Source organism: Salminus brasiliensis, chromosome 13 (genome assembly GCF_030463535.1).
Source record: "Salminus brasiliensis chromosome 13, fSalBra1.hap2, whole genome shotgun sequence".
NCBI lineage: Eukaryota > Metazoa > Chordata > Actinopteri > Characiformes > Bryconidae > Salminus > Salminus brasiliensis.
The window spans coordinates 34,374,432-34,395,126 of NC_132890.1; the positions used below are offsets into that span (position 1 = coordinate 34,374,432).

General features: G+C 44.2%; 1 protein-coding gene across 5 annotated transcripts in view; it reads right to left on the bottom strand.

The window, feature by feature from the left end:
• kirrel3b (kirre like nephrin family adhesion molecule 3b) overlaps positions 1-20,695 on the bottom strand; it is a 286,358-nt gene that overhangs the window by 15,081 nt on the left and 250,582 nt on the right. Inside the window, exons 10-15 of one of the 5 annotated variants that reach the window (XM_072694719.1) lie at positions 9,536-9,636; positions 5,913-6,111; positions 4,801-4,908; positions 4,327-4,410; positions 3,974-4,083; positions 849-935 (exon numbers count right to left, since the gene is read on the bottom strand). In XM_072694719.1, coding sequence (XP_072550820.1) covers positions 849-935; positions 3,974-4,083; positions 4,327-4,410; positions 4,801-4,908; positions 5,913-6,111; positions 9,536-9,636 — 689 coding nt within the window. Of the gene's footprint in view, positions 1-848; positions 936-3,973; positions 4,123-4,326; positions 4,411-4,800; positions 4,909-5,900; positions 6,112-9,535; positions 9,637-20,695 lie in introns of all 5 variants that reach the window. The other 4 variants (XM_072694717.1, XM_072694716.1, XM_072694718.1 and 1 more) reach the window with 4 other exon arrangements.

Sequence of the window (20,695 nt, forward strand, 5' to 3'; positions counted from 1 at the left end):
ACATTATTAAAATAAAATATACTGCAAATAAAAAAGCATGGCATATATTATATCAGTTATATAAATATACCTATATCAGTTAGACTGAGAAAGGTAGCTATCCTTATAGGCCAACCATCTGCTCTTAATGCTTAGTTCTATTGATTATAATTAATCATTTTAAAAAAAAACATGAAAACTCCTCAAATGTGTACATTTATAGGATCAGCCTCAAAAGTATGATTCTGGGGTCACAACAAGAATTTCTCTTTCTCTATGGCAAAGGCAAAGTTGGGAGAACTATCGAAACCAACATGCTCATGTGGGGCTCACGTGGCTGGAATGTGGGCTGAGTGGGCTACTGGTGGACACCTAAACGAGTCCCAGCATTACAGCCCACCTTATTCTCTCATGGGTCCCATCTAGACCCCGTATGCAGTGTACAGCCCAGATAGATGCCCATGTTCAACCCTTCCTGGTCCCAATGCTGACCCTGATGGAACCCTGGTGGACATCCATATGTGGGGCCCACAAAACTTTCTGGTTCCCAGTTGGGCTAATCATAGAGGCCCCACATATTAACCATTGCCAGATTGCACCACAAACAATGCATTTTACTCCTTTAAAGATATTATTTTAATAGTGGTTATTTTCTTAAGGCTGCCCATTTAAACACTGGAAGGTCGCCCATCCCACCTCACCCATCCACTGCCTCCCTGTCCCTTCTGCGATCACCATCTCTATACCACTGTAAAACTAAAGAGGCAAATTTAGAACACCAAACATGTCTTTACCGATCAACCATGTTTGGCATTAAAACAAAGTGTGTTTCAGTAAACTTTTTTTTTTAACAAACTACTGAGACCCACCTTGATGTGCTGGAATTCTTTCTCCTCCTCCTGCAGAACCTCCAGCTGCTTCAGAACAGACTCTTGCTGGAACTCTCCACGTTCAATCTGAGGACGGAAACAAAAGCACAGCTCTGCTGTATTTGAAACGCTCGCGAGTTTCCTGAAGGCCCTACGCATTACAACACTGGCAAGCTTCCAGTGCGAAGTTACTTAATGACATTGCCAAAAAAACGTCTAATTTAAGTGGTGGCAATTTTCCATGAATATTTTTCATCTCATTACCACAGATTTTCAAGGTATCCCCATTTTCATTACGTTGCCTTAGCCCTATGTGCAAATTCAATGTATAATTTTATGTTATGAGGCATAACCGTATCTCTAGCTCTAAGCAGCAGAGTCTCTGTGCTGTTCTTGGGGTCCCGGGGGAGCGTAGGACACCGAGAAAAATTTAAATAATGTGCTCTCGTATGTTTTGACAGCATTTCTCCATGAGCTGCACAAGTAAAAGGGCACTAGGTCACTTGATCGCTAGCATGCCCATGGCTTTGTGACCTCCTCTCGCGACCTCCCAGGGGAACCCTTTGGAATTCCTTGGATTCTTTGGATTGATAACTAATAAAATCAAAGTCACAATTCTAGACAAACACAGGCTGAATTTCTTCGGCTGCCTCAGGAAGAACATTTTCTGCTGTACTTTCTTGGCTGTGGAGACCGTGTACCCCCTTCCACTTCAGGTCCCTGGATATGGTGGTGCCCAGGAACTTGAGAAAGTGAGCCCAAGTGTAAACCTCAGAGCCACTGTTGTGTTGAGTTGGGGACAGAGTGGAGGGGTGCATCTGAAGTCCACAACAATCTCTACGGGCTGGAGGCTAAATATAGGCCTTCGGGCCATCAGGGCTTGCACATACTTCGACAGACACTCACACACTGCATTATTCATAGGCTCAGCATTAACGTTAGCACTGGATGGGTGTTATTAGTGTTGTGGCACAGATGATTAGCATTCATTATCTGAGGACGTGACAGGGAAAGGCGTAATGAGCTGGTGCATTTGTTTCGGGGGGTGGGGGGACGTGCACAGGCCAGAGAAAGTGAGGTAATGGGAGAAAGGTGGATCAGAAGCAGGGATGAGCATTTTAAACACTTTTGCTGTGGGAAGATTTACAGTTTCAAAAAAATCACTTTCACTGTATTTTACCATTGTTATCAATCGAACAACAAAAATCTTTTGTGACAAAATCTTAAAAACTTAAAATCTTAAAAACCATGGTTTTCTTAATTAGAGATGAGTGTGAGTGTGAAGAATAACTTTGATCTTCTATGATATCATATATAAACTTTAATAACGGCTAATTTCAACAAATGTCAATTGCCATATCAGTCTCTGGGTTAAAAGGGCATCAGCTTGGAAGAATTTGGCCTTTATAAGTGTTTTTGTATTCCGCCCTGAAAGGTTTAAGTAGATGTTATGTGGCTTTAGGAACATTGGCCTTTAGTAAAGTCTTACAGAAACTACTGAAAACATGTAAAATGTCATTTTTCAAGGATATTTTAGGTCAAAATAAAAATAATTTCATAAAAATAATGTACTGTTTTTGTATGGGTCATTGCACCAATCACCCATCCCCTATCAAGATAAGACCAGACAACCATTTTCACCATTTGTGTAGGACACAAATTTGGCCTTTGCGACTGGGACTGGGTGCACACATGTTCAAATCTGCAGGCAGCCCTCGCCGCAGCGCCCAGGGAGCAAAGAGGGTGAAAGGCCTTGCTCAATTGGCAGCTGTAGCCGAAGCCAAGTATTGAACCCACAACCCTGTCATCAACTGCCCAGAGCTCTAACCACTGAGCCACCACTGCCCCATAACATGAAATATTCCTGACACTGGAACAGTGAGGACTGCCACACATGCTTCCACCAACACATGCGCAAGCAGCCACTGCCTCTTTTCGAACTGCTGCCGATGCAACATCACCAGGCAACTAGCGTGCACATGAAGGATCAGATTCATCGGCCAGTGGATGCGAGCCATCTAGCCACAGTAGTGCGAGCTGTCTACCTACAGCTAATTGTGCTCTAGCAGGCTCCGGCTGCTTAATGGCATGTAGCATGATCTGGGATTTGAATGAGCGATCCTCAGGTCGTAGTAACAGCACCTTGTTAATTTTTGTGCTTTTATTGCAAAAACTAACCAGTTTTTTTAAACCTAATGCCTGGCAAACCAAAATGAGCTCAAGGACAACAGGGGAACCTAATTGAGGCGCTCCTGGATTCATAGAAAGCCAAAGTAAACATCATTTTTTTCATATTCAGGATTCTCTGAAGGTCTCTGTCATACAATGAATGTATTTCAAATGTATTAGAAGTCATCTGCCAAAGCTAATATAAGCGAATTTATTAAACCAGGCCAGGTTTCCTATTTATACGAATTTATATGAATTTTTTAATCCACAAACGTTTTCACACACATACTTCTTGTGGAATTTTTTATGATTTGTCCAATAATAGTCACTTTATAATAGGATAAACAACACCTTTTCTGCTCCAAACGTGGCTATTGCGCCCCCTAGATGTTGAAAACTAGGTTGGTTGGTAGGTTGAAAGGTTGATTTTTCCCTGCATTATGTAACAATGGGTGGCTCTCCTCCAAATGTGGACATTACTATTGGAAGCCAGCTCCTCGCTAAGCCCAGCATCCACACGCTTGTTATCGACCAGCTAGCCAGCATTTTCTAAACATGCTGAGAAGGCATAAGACCCACTGAAATTGGGGGTGGGTGTGAAAACTGTAAAAATGTCCAAATGTCCAAATGTCCACTGTTGAGAAGATGTAAAGGTAAGGTAAAAGGTAAAGGTGCACATATCTGTCACTGTACAATGTACAGCGAAATGTGTCCTCTGCATTTTACCTATCTGTGGTAGTGAACACACACATACAATAGTGAACTAGGGGCAGTGAGCACACACACACCCAGAGCGGTGGCAGCCAACTCTAGTGCCTGGGGAGCAGAGAGGGTGAAAGGCCTTGCTCAAGGGCCCAACAGTGGCAGCTTGCCGAGCCCGGGTATCGAACCCACACCCCTGTCATTGGAGCTCTAGCCACCACTGCCTCTGCCCCTGAACTGAGAAGGAGACTCACCATCAGCTGCTTCATGGCGGCGTGGTCCTCATTTTCTCGTGCAGCATTGTGGTCTTTGTGCACGATCTCCACCCGGATGTCATTCTTAGCCGACACCACGCCTTTGAGGTCTATGAGAGACGCATACTTTACTTCAGGCGGATCGTCAACTGCACAAACAACAATACCAATAATATGTAAATCATGCCACGTCACATTGCTTGGCTTCAGCTAAGCTAACACTCTTTTAGCAACTGCCAAGAGAGGAAGCCTGTGCACCGCAAGGTAACAACACAGACACACACACACACATAAACACACACACACACACTTTTGTATTGTTAATCGGTGGCGTTCAGGGAACAGGGTCTTACTTTCTGTCTTAATTTTGCTTGCAAGTTCTCTCTGCTGAGCACAGATGGAGGCAGGGAGGGAGGGCATAACCAGGTGAGCGTCTTCTGCGGTATACAACAACAACATGCTCAGTGCTAGCAATGAGAAACGTCTCCGGCAACAACACTTCCTGCAAGCGTGCATTTGCTGTATACCTCACTGTCTGACTCTAACCTGGAGCTATGCATGGATGGGCTTGGTTCTCTTTGGAGGATGACAGAGGAGGGGTGATCAGGGAATAAAGGAAACACAGGAGCAACACAACACATCATAGGGATAGAGGCTGAATAGAGAGAGAAAGGAAGAAGGAACGTAAAAATCGCCTCTGGAGTGGTCTGGAGTTGGTGGAATGAGCCCTCGCACCCTTTTCTCTCTATCTGAGGAACACTAGCAGAATTGCAGCGGCTGGCTAACTAGATAGGCCAAGCCAGTGAGCGTCTGGCAGATGGACGTACTTCTCTGAGACCGAGTGCAGCAGAAGGCTCCGATGGTGCCGATGAGGACGATGAAGGCCACGAAGGCTCCCACAGCCACGCCGATGATTACGGCCACAGGCAGCGACTCTGTGGATGACATAAAGTATGAAGTATAGCCTTCCACAATAACACAGCATGGACAAGGCGAGTCAATCCAGCAAATAATTGCACCTCCGTTGCAGCATTAATGTTGTAATTGGCAGCAGCAACAGCAAACAGAACTCTGACCATGGTTCAAGGACATGAGAAGTCGTAAACATCGAACGGTTGGTGGGTTGGCTCCTTTTTTTGCCTGTTTCTATGCTGCGAGACTGGGCACCGTCTGCATTCCTCTCCCACGTACTAATAACGAAAAGGCTATGTTTGAGAATAGGCTACACCTACACAGCGTTGATTACAATGCGCCAGTTTAAACGAAGCAGCATTCCAAAACCCAGCATCACCTCCTCCACAGTATCTGCTAAATGTCTTCATTAATCTCCGTCCTTCTCCAGTAAAAACAGCAATATGTTCTCATTCCAGGGCTGCTGGGATGGAAGCGGAGTTCGCCGTCCTGAGGAGAGCGGATCTCGTGCAGATGGCGAGTGAGCGCGGGACTATAAGCGAGGAGTGCCATTTCTAGAACGAGGAGGTAAACAATGCCGGGCTGCGGCGGCCGTTAAGTGGATCGACGGGAAATTACATACAGCTTAGTGTAGCTAATGCATTTACGTGATAAATTAAACTTGTGCGGCGCCGACATGTCCCTGAAACAAATTCATTAAACAAAACGAGGAGAAATTAATTTAGAGGAGATTAATGCGATTTAAAGAGCAAGAATGACTAATCATTGACAAAAGTATTAGCATGATAAACTTAGCATAATTCGGTCAACAAATGATGTTATTTCTCTGCGTCCCCAAATCATTCCGGATGCCGTCAAATCCCACAGAAGAAACTAATCAACATTCCACGATGACTGGAAGTAATCTAACACTCAGCACCAGTGCAGGAAAGCACTAACGTACAGGAGTGCTAATGCTAGCACGGCTAATCTGGCACAGTCATGAGTGGAAGAAGAGAAGTTGAACCTGGCGAACCTTGGCTCCCACCTTGTTCCTTGAGACGGATGATTTCGGTGTCTGAGCCGAAGCTGTTCCAAGCCGTGCAGTTGTAGATGGTCTGGAAGTCCGCAGGGACGATGTTGCTCATGGTTAGAGTGGACAGCACTCCATCTTCAGTGCTGACTGTCTCGACTGTATAGCGGCCGGACGTTCCGGACTCTAGGACAGTCTCCTTCCATGACCAGGCCTGAAACATGGAGAACAGGGGTGTACAGATCAGCATCAGTTTATCAAGTTAATGACATTTAACATAATTTTTAGGGAAAAATGCAACAAATAAAGCAAGTATTTCTCCAAATTCAACAAACTGCCACTTTTAATGCCTGATAGGCAGTTGACTTCAGTTCTCTAATATTCTTGGGTTTGCTGCTGCAGCCACCTTCTTCAAATCCCACCAAATAGTTTCAAAGAGATCCATGTCAGGCGACTGTGATGGCCACTCCAGAATCTTCCAGGACTTTTTCTGAAAGCAAGTTTTGTTGGACTTTGAGGTACGCTTGGGATCATTGTCTTGTTGCAAGGCCCAAATCTCAGAGGATTTCCTGACACTTGATTCTTGATTCAAAGCATCACAGAGAGTGCTTCACTGTAGGCATGGTGCTCTTTTCAGTGTATGCTTCATTCCTCCTCCTCCAGATATACCGCTGATCCATAGGCCTGAAAAGTTCTAGCTTTATTTCATCGCTCCAAACAAAAGAATCTCAACATTTCTGTGAATTTTGTGTTGAGCTATTTAAAATGTTATTTTCTGATTGGCCAATGCAGGTTGATTCATTGTTGATACTAATGCAAACAGTTCCTCCAATAGCATTCATGTATTCAACATATCGCCTTAAAAAAAATCCTCAAATCACACTTTAATCAATATTGATTTAAACCTAATGATGGTAAAATCTGAGATTTCATAAAGTCAGAGAGTTCCATTGCTCATGGTGAATACAGGTCTGCAATCGAAACACAAATACACACACACACACACACACACACACTCACTCATACACTCTGCATTTTTCATGGCGTATGACATTAAAGGCAGCAGTGAATGTGATAAAAGCTAGCCTTTGAAGTGAGACAAGTCAATAACATGATGTTATTGGTTAACCTCTTAACCCTCCCAGCATCCCCATTAAACCTTTTTCTTACATGTCGTTTGAATTATTCCTCACTCCTAGCTGACCAAAACGAGCAAAGTTCTGTTAAAGTGCAGGGTCTAAACTTTAGGCCTGGCCATCTCTGACCCCACACTTCAAAAACTGATGGGTTTCAGACCCAAATGCTTGACTGAAAAGGTAAAGATGCACGTATCTGTCACTGTACTATGTACAGCAAAACGTGTCCATTGCATTTTACCCATCTGTGGTAGTGAACACACACACACACACACACACACACACACACTGGTGAACTAGGGGCAGTAAGCACACACACACCTGGAGTGGTGGGCGGGCATTGCTGCAGCACCCAGGGAGCAGAGAGGGTGAAGGGCCTTGCTCAAGGGTCCAACAGTGGCAGCTTAATAATCACAGTGGAGTGAGGGTCTCATTGGATGGGTGGAAAATGGGTCGCAAAGCAGATACAGTTAATGAATGGTCAAAAGGAGTGGTTGGATTTGGGCAGTAGCTGAATCTGCAAGTTTATGAAAGCTTACGGTCATACGGGTCTACCAGCAGTGGCAAAATCCCAGCCTACAGGAAATTCTTGCCAGAATTTTAGACGAAATTGATGGACAGGGACCGCTGGCTGGTTTCAGGGCTTGTGAATGAAAAAGCAGTTCCCTGTGGAGAGTTCTTTCAGAAATTGGTGGTGGTAAAGGACCTGCACTGACTTCTAGAAGCAATTCTTGCCTGGAGGAATAAAAAATAAATAAAAGCCAGAGCTGCCACATAAAGTAAAGGCCATTCATTGGGCTGTTATCGATGTTATTAACCATGTAATTACACAAATAGAATATGGCAAAGGTGAAAAGGTCCTGCATAGCTTAGCTCTCAGTTCCTTAGTGATGATTAGTAGAATAATTTATGGCAGGAAGCGAAAAATAAATGTGCTATTACATATGTATAAGGGTTTTCTTACACAGTAAGTCTTAGCAAAATATGATTAATAATTAAATGAAGTATGAGTAAAGATTACAGATGCAGTTTTTAACACACACACACAGACTAAGTAATGAATCAAAAATTGGCCTTGAGAGGAGACTGTTTATCTAGCAGTCATAAATCTTAATCGGATATGCGCTAACAGAGCATAAGCGAGCATTAGATGAGAATTTAAGAGCGTTAGGCTGCCTCGCCTAATACCCACTCGCTCAGACGCGGGAAACAAATGATTTAGGATGCATTTTCATTTATTACCAGGACAGCAAGTCATGCGTGCGTGGTACATTATTGGACTAGGTCTGCCGAAGCTAATAAAGTCGCCACAGTGGTGAGACAATAGAATCCGCCCACCCGCTGCTGAACTCATCACAGGGTGGAACAGAGATGAAGACAATGAAGGAGGAGAGAGAGTGACGGGATGTATGGAGCCTAAGGAAAAGGAAAGGTATGCGGCCATAAGGAAACCATGAGAGAGAGAATGAAGGGTGGGATGAACTGGAATGTGTGTAAATAAAAAATTAGTCTATTTAATAGAACGTTTGCTAATTTTAATCTATTTTTGCACATTTGTCACATTTAAATGTTTTAGATAATCCCACTAATTCCAACTAAAATGTGGTAGTAACTTCAGACTCCTGCAGATGGCGCTGCACAAGGATAATTGGGCTATAAATACCTGCTGGATGTGTGAAGGGATTCATAGATTGAAAAGAGGTGATACAGTGCAGTGAGGGTCTCGTTGGATGCGTGGAAAATGGGTCGCAAAGCAGTACAATTAATGATTGGTCAAAAGGAGTGGTTGGATTTGGGCGTGGCCAAAGACCAAAGAGTGAAGGCAGTAGATGAATCTGCAGGTGTATGGAAGCTTATGGTCATACGGGTCTACCAGCAGTGGCAAAATCCCAGTCTACAGGAAATTCTCGCCAGAATTGTAGATGAAATTGATGGACAGGGACCACCGGTGGGTTTCAGGGCTTGTGAATGAAAAAGCAGTTCCCTGTGGAGAGTTCTTTCAGAAATTGGTGGTGATAAAGGACCTGCACTGACTTCTAGAAGCAATTCTTGCCTGGAAACAACACAATTTTCATTCACAAATGGTCCCTGTCTGCCAGTTCTGTCGTCCAGCCACAATTCTGATGAGAATGTCCTGTAGACTGCGAATTACATCAGTGTTTTTGCAATATTCGGGACACTAGTCTCCCTATTGCAGGTCAGTGGATGATTTAAGACGATTTAAAGCTGTTATTTTATAGTAAAATGCTACATTATGTTGCTTTAATGTGCATTTTGACTGGTATTTAAGCACATGAATAGTGGTCTCAAGGTGGTCACTATCTTTCTCTCAGTACTGTATATGTGAATCGGGTCCCAAAATGCTAATTATAAGAATTCTAAATGTAAAAAGTTCAAATATGAAACACTCTGGTTATGCCAAGGCTTCTTTGAGAGAGAAAGAGAGTTGGGCAGAGAAAGCGTGGGCTGTACACCGAGAGAGAGAGAGATGAGTAAACTCACGATACGGTCAGGAGGCGGGGTGCTGCGGATGAAGCACTTGATCTGGCCCTTCTCTCCGTGAGGAGCCTGGTGCGTCTGGGTGCTGGAGATGGTCGGAGGGCCTGCAGACACACAGAGCAAGGCAGACTCGTCATACACACACTTCGAGTGCACAATCAAAAGCAGGGCATTTTTTTAGACTCCGGTGGTATCTCAGCACTAGGCCCGGAGCTCCCTCACTGCAATGTTTTTGGTGTTGTTGTTGTTGTTGTTGTCATGGCCCAGCAAAATCACACCTGAAGCTCATCAAGCCTGAACTCGGATGAATCATCAGGCTTTCCACAGGGACACAGCAGAAATGTGTGGTGGTACAGGTTCTCTGGAACACGTCGCGGAGCGTATAATGTAGGTACATAGAGATGATAATAGAGATGGCATACTGTATATCAGTGGTAATAGGTAGCATTATTGAGCCCATATCAAGCAGAAAAAGGGAAAATGAGTCCAATCTGATCCTGTACTAAAACTCTGAAGCCTGAAACAGCACACAGTAACCCTGTGGGATGTGATATCTGGGACTAGCTTTGTGCTAGTAGATAGGCAGAGCAGGTTTAACTGAAGTATCTGCACCACACTTGTCTCCCTATTGCAGGTCAGTGGATGATTTAAGATGATTTAAAGCTGTTATTTATTTGTAAAATGCTACATTATGTTGCTTTAATGTGCGTTTCGACTGGTATTTAAGCACATGAAGGGTGGTCTTAGGGGGGTCGCTATCTTTCGCTCAGTACTGTATATTTGAATTGGGTCCCAAAATGCTAATTATGAGAATTCTAAACGTAAAAAGTTAAAGAACTTAAGTAAGTATCTGAAGTTGTTTTTGTGTATAATTATTCACCCCCCACTGCACATCAGGTTTAGCAGCAAAATTGAACATCTCAACACAACTAACTACACAACTAACACAGGTTTCTCCAAATTCAACAGAAAACACCACTGTTAACGACGACTGCAGTCTCAAAATTATACAACCCCTTCATCACGAGCGTCTGTACCAGTTAACCTGTTGCAAACGTGATGCACAAACAGACTCCAGCTACTGGCAGCAGCGTTCCTGAGAAATCCTAGCCCATTCCTCAGGGCAGTGGCCTCTAGATCACTAACATTCTTGGGTTTGCTGCTGCAGCCGCCTTCTTCAAGTCCTCACACAGTGTAACTGTGGGCTAAGACCTGTTGGAAGAATCAGAGATTACAGTCCGAGGAAGGTAAGTCACAAAGAAAAAAGTGGAGCGAAAATCTTTTAATCCGAGAGTGGACTCGTACTTGTTTCCTCCTCCCACAGGCTGTCCTGAACCAGGGTGTGGGTTCTAAAGAGCTTCCTGAACTCCAGCGTGGTTCTGTATGTAATAGGAGACACTGCTGCACCAACACCAACAACAACAACAAGCCAGCTGGTAAAATTTCCTTCCTACTAGATCTTCCTCTATCAGCTGTGAGTGGTGTTATTATTGAACAGTGGAAGCGTTTAGGAGGAACAACTCACAGAGAGCAGCTCAGCCACTGAGTTACAGAACGGGGTTGCTAAGTGCTGAGCTCAGAGCAGAGTGCAGAAAAGTCTCTGCTGACTCAATAACTGCAGAGCTCCAGACCTGCTGCTGCTGTTAGAGCTGCGAAGGAGGGACCGAATCCACAGTAAAAGCCTCTGTAGGTGTAGTGTATAGGTGTCCCAATATTTTTGTCCATATAGTGTATCATGAAGACTTACTTCTATAGTATCTCTGCTGTCTAGGTGACAGAACTTTTCTGAATACTCTTTTGAGGGTTATATATTTATATTTATGAATATATATTTGACATTCATGTCAAAGATCTTGGTAATTATTGTATTTCGGGCACCTCAGTAAATTTATCCATTTTAGCCTTCTGGAATAACGCAGGTGCCAAGATTTCAGCCTCGTGGAGCCAAAACATTATGACCACCTAATGGTGCCTAATATGCTCTGGGTCCATCGCGTACCATGTAAACAGCTCCTGGCTCCTGCCTGTAGAAGGTGTGATTTATTCTATGGGCAAAAGTATTGGGACACCAGCTCATTCATTATGTCCAAGGAAGGCTTTCTGCTATAATTTTTATGAGCATTGCTGTGAGGATCTGATTGCATGCAGCATCATGAGGTGAGGTCAGGATGTTGGATGATGATCACCAGCCCACCTCATCATCCCCAACTCCCTAGCCCTTCCCAAAAGTACTGGATGGAGCACCATCATCCATCATTCCATTACAATGAAATAAAGAGCTGCCAGGAAAGGCCGTAGTTGGGGCCTAAAGGTTAAGTGAAAGACAGCTGTATTCAATGTCAGTATCTGCACACTCAATACATACCATAAACTGAATGCACTGTAAATATGCTTCATTTAATTACTCAACACTCAGCAACGGACAACACTGACACCCTTTAAACCTCTGCTGCACATACGAGCCCTCCATTTCTTCTCAAATTGATTCATATCTGAGCTCGATCTAAGAGAGACCCTTTCATAAAACAACAGACCTTAACTTCAGCACACATTTCTGGCAGCATCGTCTCCTCTGAATGGTCCTAAATGCCTCCACAGTACAGCACTGCCTGACTTGTCATTACTATCACTAGTCAATAGATAGGACAATAGGAGGAATAGGGAGGGGGGAAAGGTCCAAGACCTTGGAAGCAATTACTGCAGGAACGCATCCATGCCAATAGCCGCAGTCTCTAGAAATGCGTACACACACACACTCACACACACACACACACACACACACACACACACACACAAGGTCAGATTGATATGGAAGTATACGCTGCGAGGACTAGCTTCACAAAATAAGGGAATAAATCATCAATTTACAGCGATCAACGCAAAGCAATGGTTTACATCCACCAGTCAATGGCCTGCTTTTCAGGGTTTTCAGGTCTCAAGGTAAGATGGTGAATTAGGGAAGAAAGAGAGGACAGGAAAGGCGATGTCACGAGGCACCACTTTTGATTAGGTTGCGTGCAATAGTAAACCCATCCTGTGTGCTGCAGTTCTCCGTTAGCACATGTGTGTTCGCATCTGTGTATGTGTGTGTGTGTGTGCTGTGGGCTGAGGAGAGTGAGTGCGTGAGCCTGGTCTTCATTTCCAATCTTGAAAAGAACCGATTTATGGGAGACCTGATATCTCTTGGAGAGATAAGGGTCACACTGCTGACCGGCAGAGCGTCTGCTCCTCCTATGAGCCACAATCAGGGAAGGAGGCCGTGTGGGGTTTAAAAAAATGTAATTTTTGAGAAATTACAGCTCTCGCCATGTCTAGGCGCCGACCTTTGAACTCCTGCCCGACGCTCAGGCTCACCCAATGAGCAGAGATGACAGTAAATAAGGTAGCTAGCAGGGGAAATAGACGCTAAGCACGCTAAATGTGCTAAACGTGCTAAGCGTTCTTGCACCGTGCCCGCCACTGATTAGGAGGAATTTCCTGTTTAATGGGCCACCAGCTCCACCTCCACCCGCCAATCCACCCGTAAACAATCAAGCACGCTCACACATACACACACAGAACACACACTTTGCTGCCATCCCTCCAATCATGCATCTGCCAATCACTTTCTATGGTGTCTCTCTGCTGATTTGTAATTGCAGTTTATTAACTGTCTCTTATTAGAATAAATTAGCATTTAGATGCAAGGAAGGCAGATGGAGGGCTGAGTGAATGAAAATGCCAGCTGCTAGCAGGCGGATGCTACTCGCCATACCGATAAGGCCCCAGCGCTGCATCTTAACCTTCGCTGCCAATGCATGCCGACTATACGCCTGCTGCTTTACTGCCTGCTGGAATAACGCAGGTGCTAAGATTTTCATCCATTGCACTGTATGTGACTGTACACTGATGAGCCAAAACATTATTACCACCTAATGGTGCCTAATATGCTCTGAGTCCATCGCGTACCACAAAAACAGCTCCAACCTGCTTGTAGAAGGTGTGATATATTACAAAAGTATTGGGACACCTGCTCATTCATTGTGTCCAAGGAAGGAATTTTGAACTAGATTTTCACGAGCATTGCTGTGAGGATCTGATTGCATTCAGCATCAAAAGTGTGAGTGAGGTCAGGATGTTGGATAATGATCACCAGCCCACCTCATCCTCCCCAACTCCCTAGCCCTTCCCAAAAGTACTGGATGGAGCATCATCATCCATCATTCCAGAGAGCACAGTTCTTCCACTGCTCCACAGCTCAATGCTGGGGGGCTTTATACCCCTCTCTAGCCCATGCCTGGCATTAGGCAGCAGCATGTTGCCAATAGGTTCATGTTCATCTGCTTCAGAGTCCTTCAGAGAGAAGTCTATTGGCAGCACTTCTCTACAGGGACTCCTGTAGCATATGTGTCAGCAATGGGTACAACTTAAAGTAGCTGAATGCATTCATTATATAAGGAGTGTCCACAAACATTTGGACATGTAGCGTATGTGGTAGAAGTAGTGAGTGAAGGGTATAAGGGCAGAGATTAGGAGCAGTTACGTTAAATGCATAATAACGATGCTGAGGTATAAGCCTGGTGGACATGTGTGTGTGTGTGTGTGTGTGTCAAATACATTCAGAAAATTCCCTGCAGGTGAAGGAGAGGCCACTGTTGGTAGCTCATGAGAATCAGCCCTGTGGATCAGGCTGCAAATGAGGAATATAATTTGGTGGCTTTATCATACAGCCACAGAGCATTGAGGGCTGTGTGTTAAGGGAGAGAGAGAGAGAGAGAGAGAGAGAGAGAGAGAGAGACATCTTCGTTGTGCAGTAAGATTTACCCCAATCATATCCATGTCTTCAGCAATTTCACATTTTTTCTGAAGCCTTAATCTTCTTCATCTGATCTAGACTCCGTGAACAGGGCATCCCTACCTCTAGCCATAATATTATAACCACCTACCTAATATTGTCTGGGTGCCCCTCATTATAACTCTACTCAATAACTCTAAAAGACCCCTGAAGGCATCCTGTGGTGTCTGCCACTACAACATTAGCAGCAGATCCTTTAAGCCCTGTAAGTTGTAAGGTGGGGCCTCATGAGCATCGATGACACCTGGGCCTAACCCTAACCCATGACCCTGTCACCAGTTCATAGGTTATCCTGTCTTGGACCACTTTTGGTAGGTACTGACCACTGCATACCAGGAACACCCCAAAAGACCTGCCTGATGTTTTGAAGATGTTCTGACCCAGTAATCTAGCATCGCAGTTCGGTTCTTGTCAAAGCAGCTGAAGATCCTAATGCTTGACCATTTGTCCTGCTGTTAACACCTTCTCTCACCTTCAAGAACTGACTGTTCACCTGCTGCCTAATATGTAGATCCCAAGCTGATCTTTGATGGTCAGAGTGGTTGGAAAGTTGGTCATTCAGGCAAAAACATACCCTAGCTGGTTAACCAGCATGGTCAAGGTTGATCATACTGGTTGTCTAGCTTGGTTAGGTTGATCATACCTGTTGACCAGATTAACCATCAAACTCAAACAGAAACAGAAACCCCATGCTAGGCAAATAAGCTTGAATTGAGCTACCCAGGCTGTTGTTTCAGCGGGGATGGTTCTTTAGTAAATTAAATTAATAGACCTTTTTAAAATTGCTCTATATGGCACCAAAAAGGGTTCCACCATCATTATGAGTCAAATAGCTTTTCATTTTAGCATGTTTCTATCAGCCCTAGTATCTGTATTTCAATATCTGAATACAATACAGTATGTGGACAACATATAACTGTCCTGATGGACACAGAGGAGGTTTATGCATGCTGTCAAATCACTGCAATAATAACAATATTAACTGCATAATAGTTCTGTCTTCTTTATATTGCTGCAAAGTTATTGTTAACTTACCATCCTGCCCTTTCTCTTGACCATTTCTTCTTCTTTTACCTTTTTTACATTTCCAAATCCCAGATTCAATCAAACAACAATCACCCACTTGAACAGATCTGCACTTGAAGTTCCCTCCAAAGTAAATTATATGACTGTCCCACAGTTCTAACCCTGCATTATTTTCAAAAAGAAATTACACAAAACTGCACCATTACAACAAGCAGTAAATATGGTCAGATGAAGTCAGGGCTGATTGTGCTGTCTTTAAGAGACCCCTGCTATGGGATTTGGAGTGTTTGTGTGTGTGTATGTGTGTATGTGTGTGTGTGTGTAATAGAGAGAGAGAGAGAGTGTGTGTGTGTGTGTGTGTGTGTGTGTGTGTGTGTGTGTGTGTCTTTGCTAATGCACCGGAGAGTTGCTTTCTGCCTCAGCCCTGTCCTTATCCTTATCCCCTCATTTACCAAATCATGAGTCCGTGGTGATGTCTCTCCTGGGTGCTGATTGCAGGTTAGAGAAAGAAGCCGACTGCTAATGTTCGCTGTGTGTGAACGTCAGGAGAATACACTGCCGAAAAGTGGATGTGGTAAACAAAAGTGGGGCTCCCACCGGACCACTGTAGCCCAGGCTTGTCTCCTAACCCTGCATCCTTAAAGCAGTACTCTAAACTCAAACTCAAAGCATATATAAGCAATGTGTCCTATTGCTGACACAGATGTGCAAATGCACACACATACCTTCAGTGCAGTCCCTGCAGAGAAGTACTGCCAATAGAATAGGACACTCCAGGGAAGAACAAAAATGAACCTACTGGCACCATGCCTAATGCCAGCCCTGGCATTTTTTCTCCCAATATGGTTCTGCCAATTAACCCAATGCTCCCAACACTAGGGGAGGGTAAGGACTCTACTCGGATACATGTGAATCCAGCCGCTGCCTCTTTTCCAACTCCCACCGATGCACTATAGCCGGGCAGCCAACGCGCTCGGAGGAAAGCGGCAGGTCCCCAGCTCCACCACACCAGCTAACAGACATTTACATTGAAGGCATTTAGCAGATGCTCTTCTCCAGAGCGACTTACAATAGTGCTACTCAGAAAATATCCTTGGCTAGTTTGTATAGGCTAGGATCTAAAAGACCCCTCTAAGTTTAGATACTACTAAAGTCAGTATGGAGACACAATACTCACATAGTCTACACTCTGCCTATAAACTTTTCTTAGAAAGTGACTCTAACGTTCGAACGCCTTGATGGTGCCAAGACAGAGGCCTGCTCCGGCCAAGATTACTCCGAGAGTGATGGAGGAGCGAGCGCCATCTACCCACCCAGAGAAAACACTCTCAATTTTGCTCTCTCAGACTCCGGCTGCTGATGGCAAAGTTCCTGCATACTAGGAACACCCCAACAACACATCTAGCCATCACAGTTTAGTTCTTGGTTGCCTTGCCGCTGTTTGAACCCACCGTACCTCTTTTTTTAGTATTTACAATTCGACCACTGCCTACAGGTCACATAATAAGTGCTTGATTTTTTTGGATTGTCAGTCCAGTGGCCCCTTCCTGTCAAAGCCGGTAAGTCTTGTCCATCAACAGTTTGAACCAAGAACCAAATACCTGGTCTAAATGGTTTGGGCAAAGCATCATGGCTTTGGAACTCCCAGGGCAAGAATTGCCATTTCTTAACTACAGTCCACACTGCAGGAAATGGTCCCTGCCTCGTTGCCATCAATTAGGTCATTTTCAGATCTTAAGATGGTTGATTAGAAGAGTGTTAGCACAAGGTTTGAAGAGTCAGAGACTGTATAAAGCTTTGGAAAGTGATTCAGCTGATGGATACTAATTACACTCTCAATTGTGCTCTCTCAGACTCCGGCTGCTGATGGCAAAGTTCCTGCATACTAGGAACACCCCAACAACAAAAGATCTCCCTGATGTTTTGGAGATGTTCGGATCCAGTTGTGTAGCCATCATAGTTTGGTTGTTGGTTTAAGTTGCCTTGCCGCTGTTTGAACCCACCGTACCTCTTTTTTTAGTATTTACAATTTGACCTCTGCCTACAGGTCACATAATAAGTGCTTGATTTTTTTGGATTGTCAGTCCAATGACCCCTTCCTTTCAAATCCGGTGGGTATTGTCCACCAACAGCTTGAACCAAGAACCACGATCCAAATACCTGGTCTACATGATTTGGGCAAAGCGTCATGGCTTGGGACACTGCTGGAAACGGTCCCTGCCTCGTTGCCATTGATTAGGTCATTTTCAGATCTTTAGATGGTTGATTAGAAGAGTGTTAGCACAAGGTTTGAAGAGTCAGAGACTGTATAAGGCTTGGGAAAGTGATTCAGCTGATGGATACTAATTACAATTTGTGACATGCCTCATGCCTGATTTGCTGGAAATCTCTGGAGTATTGCTGCAATACACACACAAACCCTGCCGAGCAGTAGCACACTCTGTTGATTTAAGCATTATGGGTAGACTTTAATAAACATATGGCTCACTTTTTTTCATTTAAGGACAAACACGGTCCATCTCTTTAAGACACCCACCCACAAACAAGCACACACACACACACAATAAACATCTGCCACACAGCGCATAAACATGTTTCACTTCTGCATAAATGGGTTAATGTACTGTTCCCTTCACACAGATACAGCGCATGCTTGAATGCCTGCATGCACAAATTTGTGACATTATAATGACTCCAGTAATGACTTCTTGCCATATAAACACTCACACTCACCAACTAACAAACACAGCCCCCTTGCCCACCCACCCAGCCACCTAAACAGGTTTAAATTTAAGGATAAAAAAATAATCTAATAAAAAAATAACTCTGATACCCCTCAAGCAGAACACCAAACAAGAGCGAACGAGCTCGCGGAGCCAATTCAACGCTACCTCGTGCAGCGGCTGAGAATAAACGCTCACAAACAAGAGCTCCCCATGTGAGGGACTGCGGTACAACAGACAGCAATATGTATCCATTAACACATTCTCCGCTAACTGCCTCCCCTGCTAGCTATTTGACTATAATTAAATTACATCGGGCTCGGGGGAACGCTCGGATTCTCTCCAATGCATCCTGGGCCGCCGTGGGAGCTCTGCGTACTGGTGACATGCGACTGGGAGAACTGCGATATTGACAAATTCAAAACACGTATTTTAATTGTTTGTGTACATAAAAAAGTAAAGGTTCAGATGGGATGGTGGCGAGGCTTGGATGAACGCAGCCTCTTGAGCTTTCTTACATCTTCTCTCATGCTCTGATCGTCTGTCTCTGATCAACACGCCATGACAGAAATCAGGGTTTCACAGTCTAGGCCTTCAAGCCTAGTTTCAGTCCAGGAGGCTCTAGCCATAATCAGGCCATAATAACATTAATACCACCAGCCTAATATTGAGTAGGTCCGCCTTGTGCCATCACAACAGATCTGACCCTCTGAAGCATGGTCTTCACAAGATCTCTGAAGGTCTTCTGTTGTATCTGGCGCCAAAAACGTTGGCAGGAGATAATTAAAGTCATGTAAGTTGTGAGGCGGGGCCTTCATGAGTATCAGTGAGGCTTAGGTGCCCATGACCCGGTTGCTGGTTCACCGGTTGTCCTTTCTTGGCTCACTATTGGTAGGTAATTATCACTGCATACTAGGAACACTCCAATGACAAAAGATCTCCCTGATGTTTTAGAGATGTTCTGACCAGTTGTCTAGCCATCACAGTTTGGTTCTTGGTTGCCTTGCCCCTGTCTGAACCCATCGTACCTCTTTTTTTAGTATTTACAATTCGACCACTGCCTACAGGTCACATAATAAGTGCTTGATTTTTGGATTGTCAGTCCAATGTCTCCTTCCTGTCAAAGCCGGTTGGTGTTGTCCACCAACAGCTTGAACCATGAATCAAGATCCAAATACCTGGTCTAAATGGCTTAGGACCTGGGACGTCATCCAAGGCTGTCATTTTCTCAACAATAAACCAGTCCACATCAAACCAGGCCTGAATGACTTTACTTTTCTTGATGTTTTTAAAAAATCAACGATGAAAACATGCTGGAACTCATGAACCAAATCTGAGACCATGAGATCACCTGTCGTTTTTGTATATTTGTAAATCGAGAAATATGAATATATTCATATGTAGAGAAATACTTGAATGTAACCAGGCCTGAATGACTTATTTACATTACTTTTCTTGATGTTTTTAAAAAATCTACGATGAAATCATGCTGGAACTCATGAACCAAACCTGTGACAGATATCACACCAAGGATTGGTCATGCCAAATGTTCCTCACATCGAAACCCAAAAAAGCATATCACCCTATTGGCTCATGCAACAAAGGGCTCTGCATTCAATACAAGCAAGGTGGCCTGACACGACTCACTGGATGGCCCTCTCAGTGGACTGGAGAAGGGGAGCGTTTAAAATATTGACAAGGTACAAAAGGATGCTGTTTTAGTCTGTAGATTCCGGCAGAGTGGCCCAAATAAAAGAAACGCAGTGAATAAAAACAGCCGTCCAGAGGAACTCTGCCTTTAACGCTGAGCTAATTGGGACCTTCAGAAACTGTGTAAACATGGCCTGTATTGAGGGGAGGATCACCTGAGTCACTGATGACATTGAGTCTATGAGATCACCTGTCGTTTTTGTATATTTGTAAATTGAGAAATATGAATATATTCATATGTAGAGAAATACTTGGACGTAACCTCGCGTCAGACTAAAAAATAACAGCAGAACCTGTAAGGTTTTTTTTTTTTTCACTCTGGTCAAAACTCTCGTTTCAACATTTAAAAAAAGACATTACTATAATTCATGGGGAGGCAAACTTACTTCAAAGCAGCCAAATTCACAATAATAATTATCTGTCTTTTTCCCATCGCCCCGTGCTCCCAGGCTTTGAAAAGGTGAGATTTTATCTTTTAACTGTGCAGTTCTAAGTAATTCCGGAGCCCATGCTTATTTACGCATTCCTAATACTATTACTGGTGACAACACCAATAATTTACTGCCGCTACACTGCATTATTAGTGAATATCCCCCTTTATAGTGCAAAGAAACCAGCGCACCGCCTGAACTCGCCTTTCATGTCGAGCCGGAGATGCAGTGGCGGCCCATCGCGGGTGGCTGCGGAAAGAACAGGGGTCTACAAAAAGCCATGCTGGATTCTGGCGAACGAAAGCTGTCGCGTGGCTAATGCCTGCTGCCTGAATATCAAGCGGGCGTAATGAAGTCATTTATCGGAGAGAAGCCGCTTTCCCACTACCCTCCAGCCTTCATTAGTCTGTCTGTGCCCCGGCTTCAGCGCCTCCTGCCA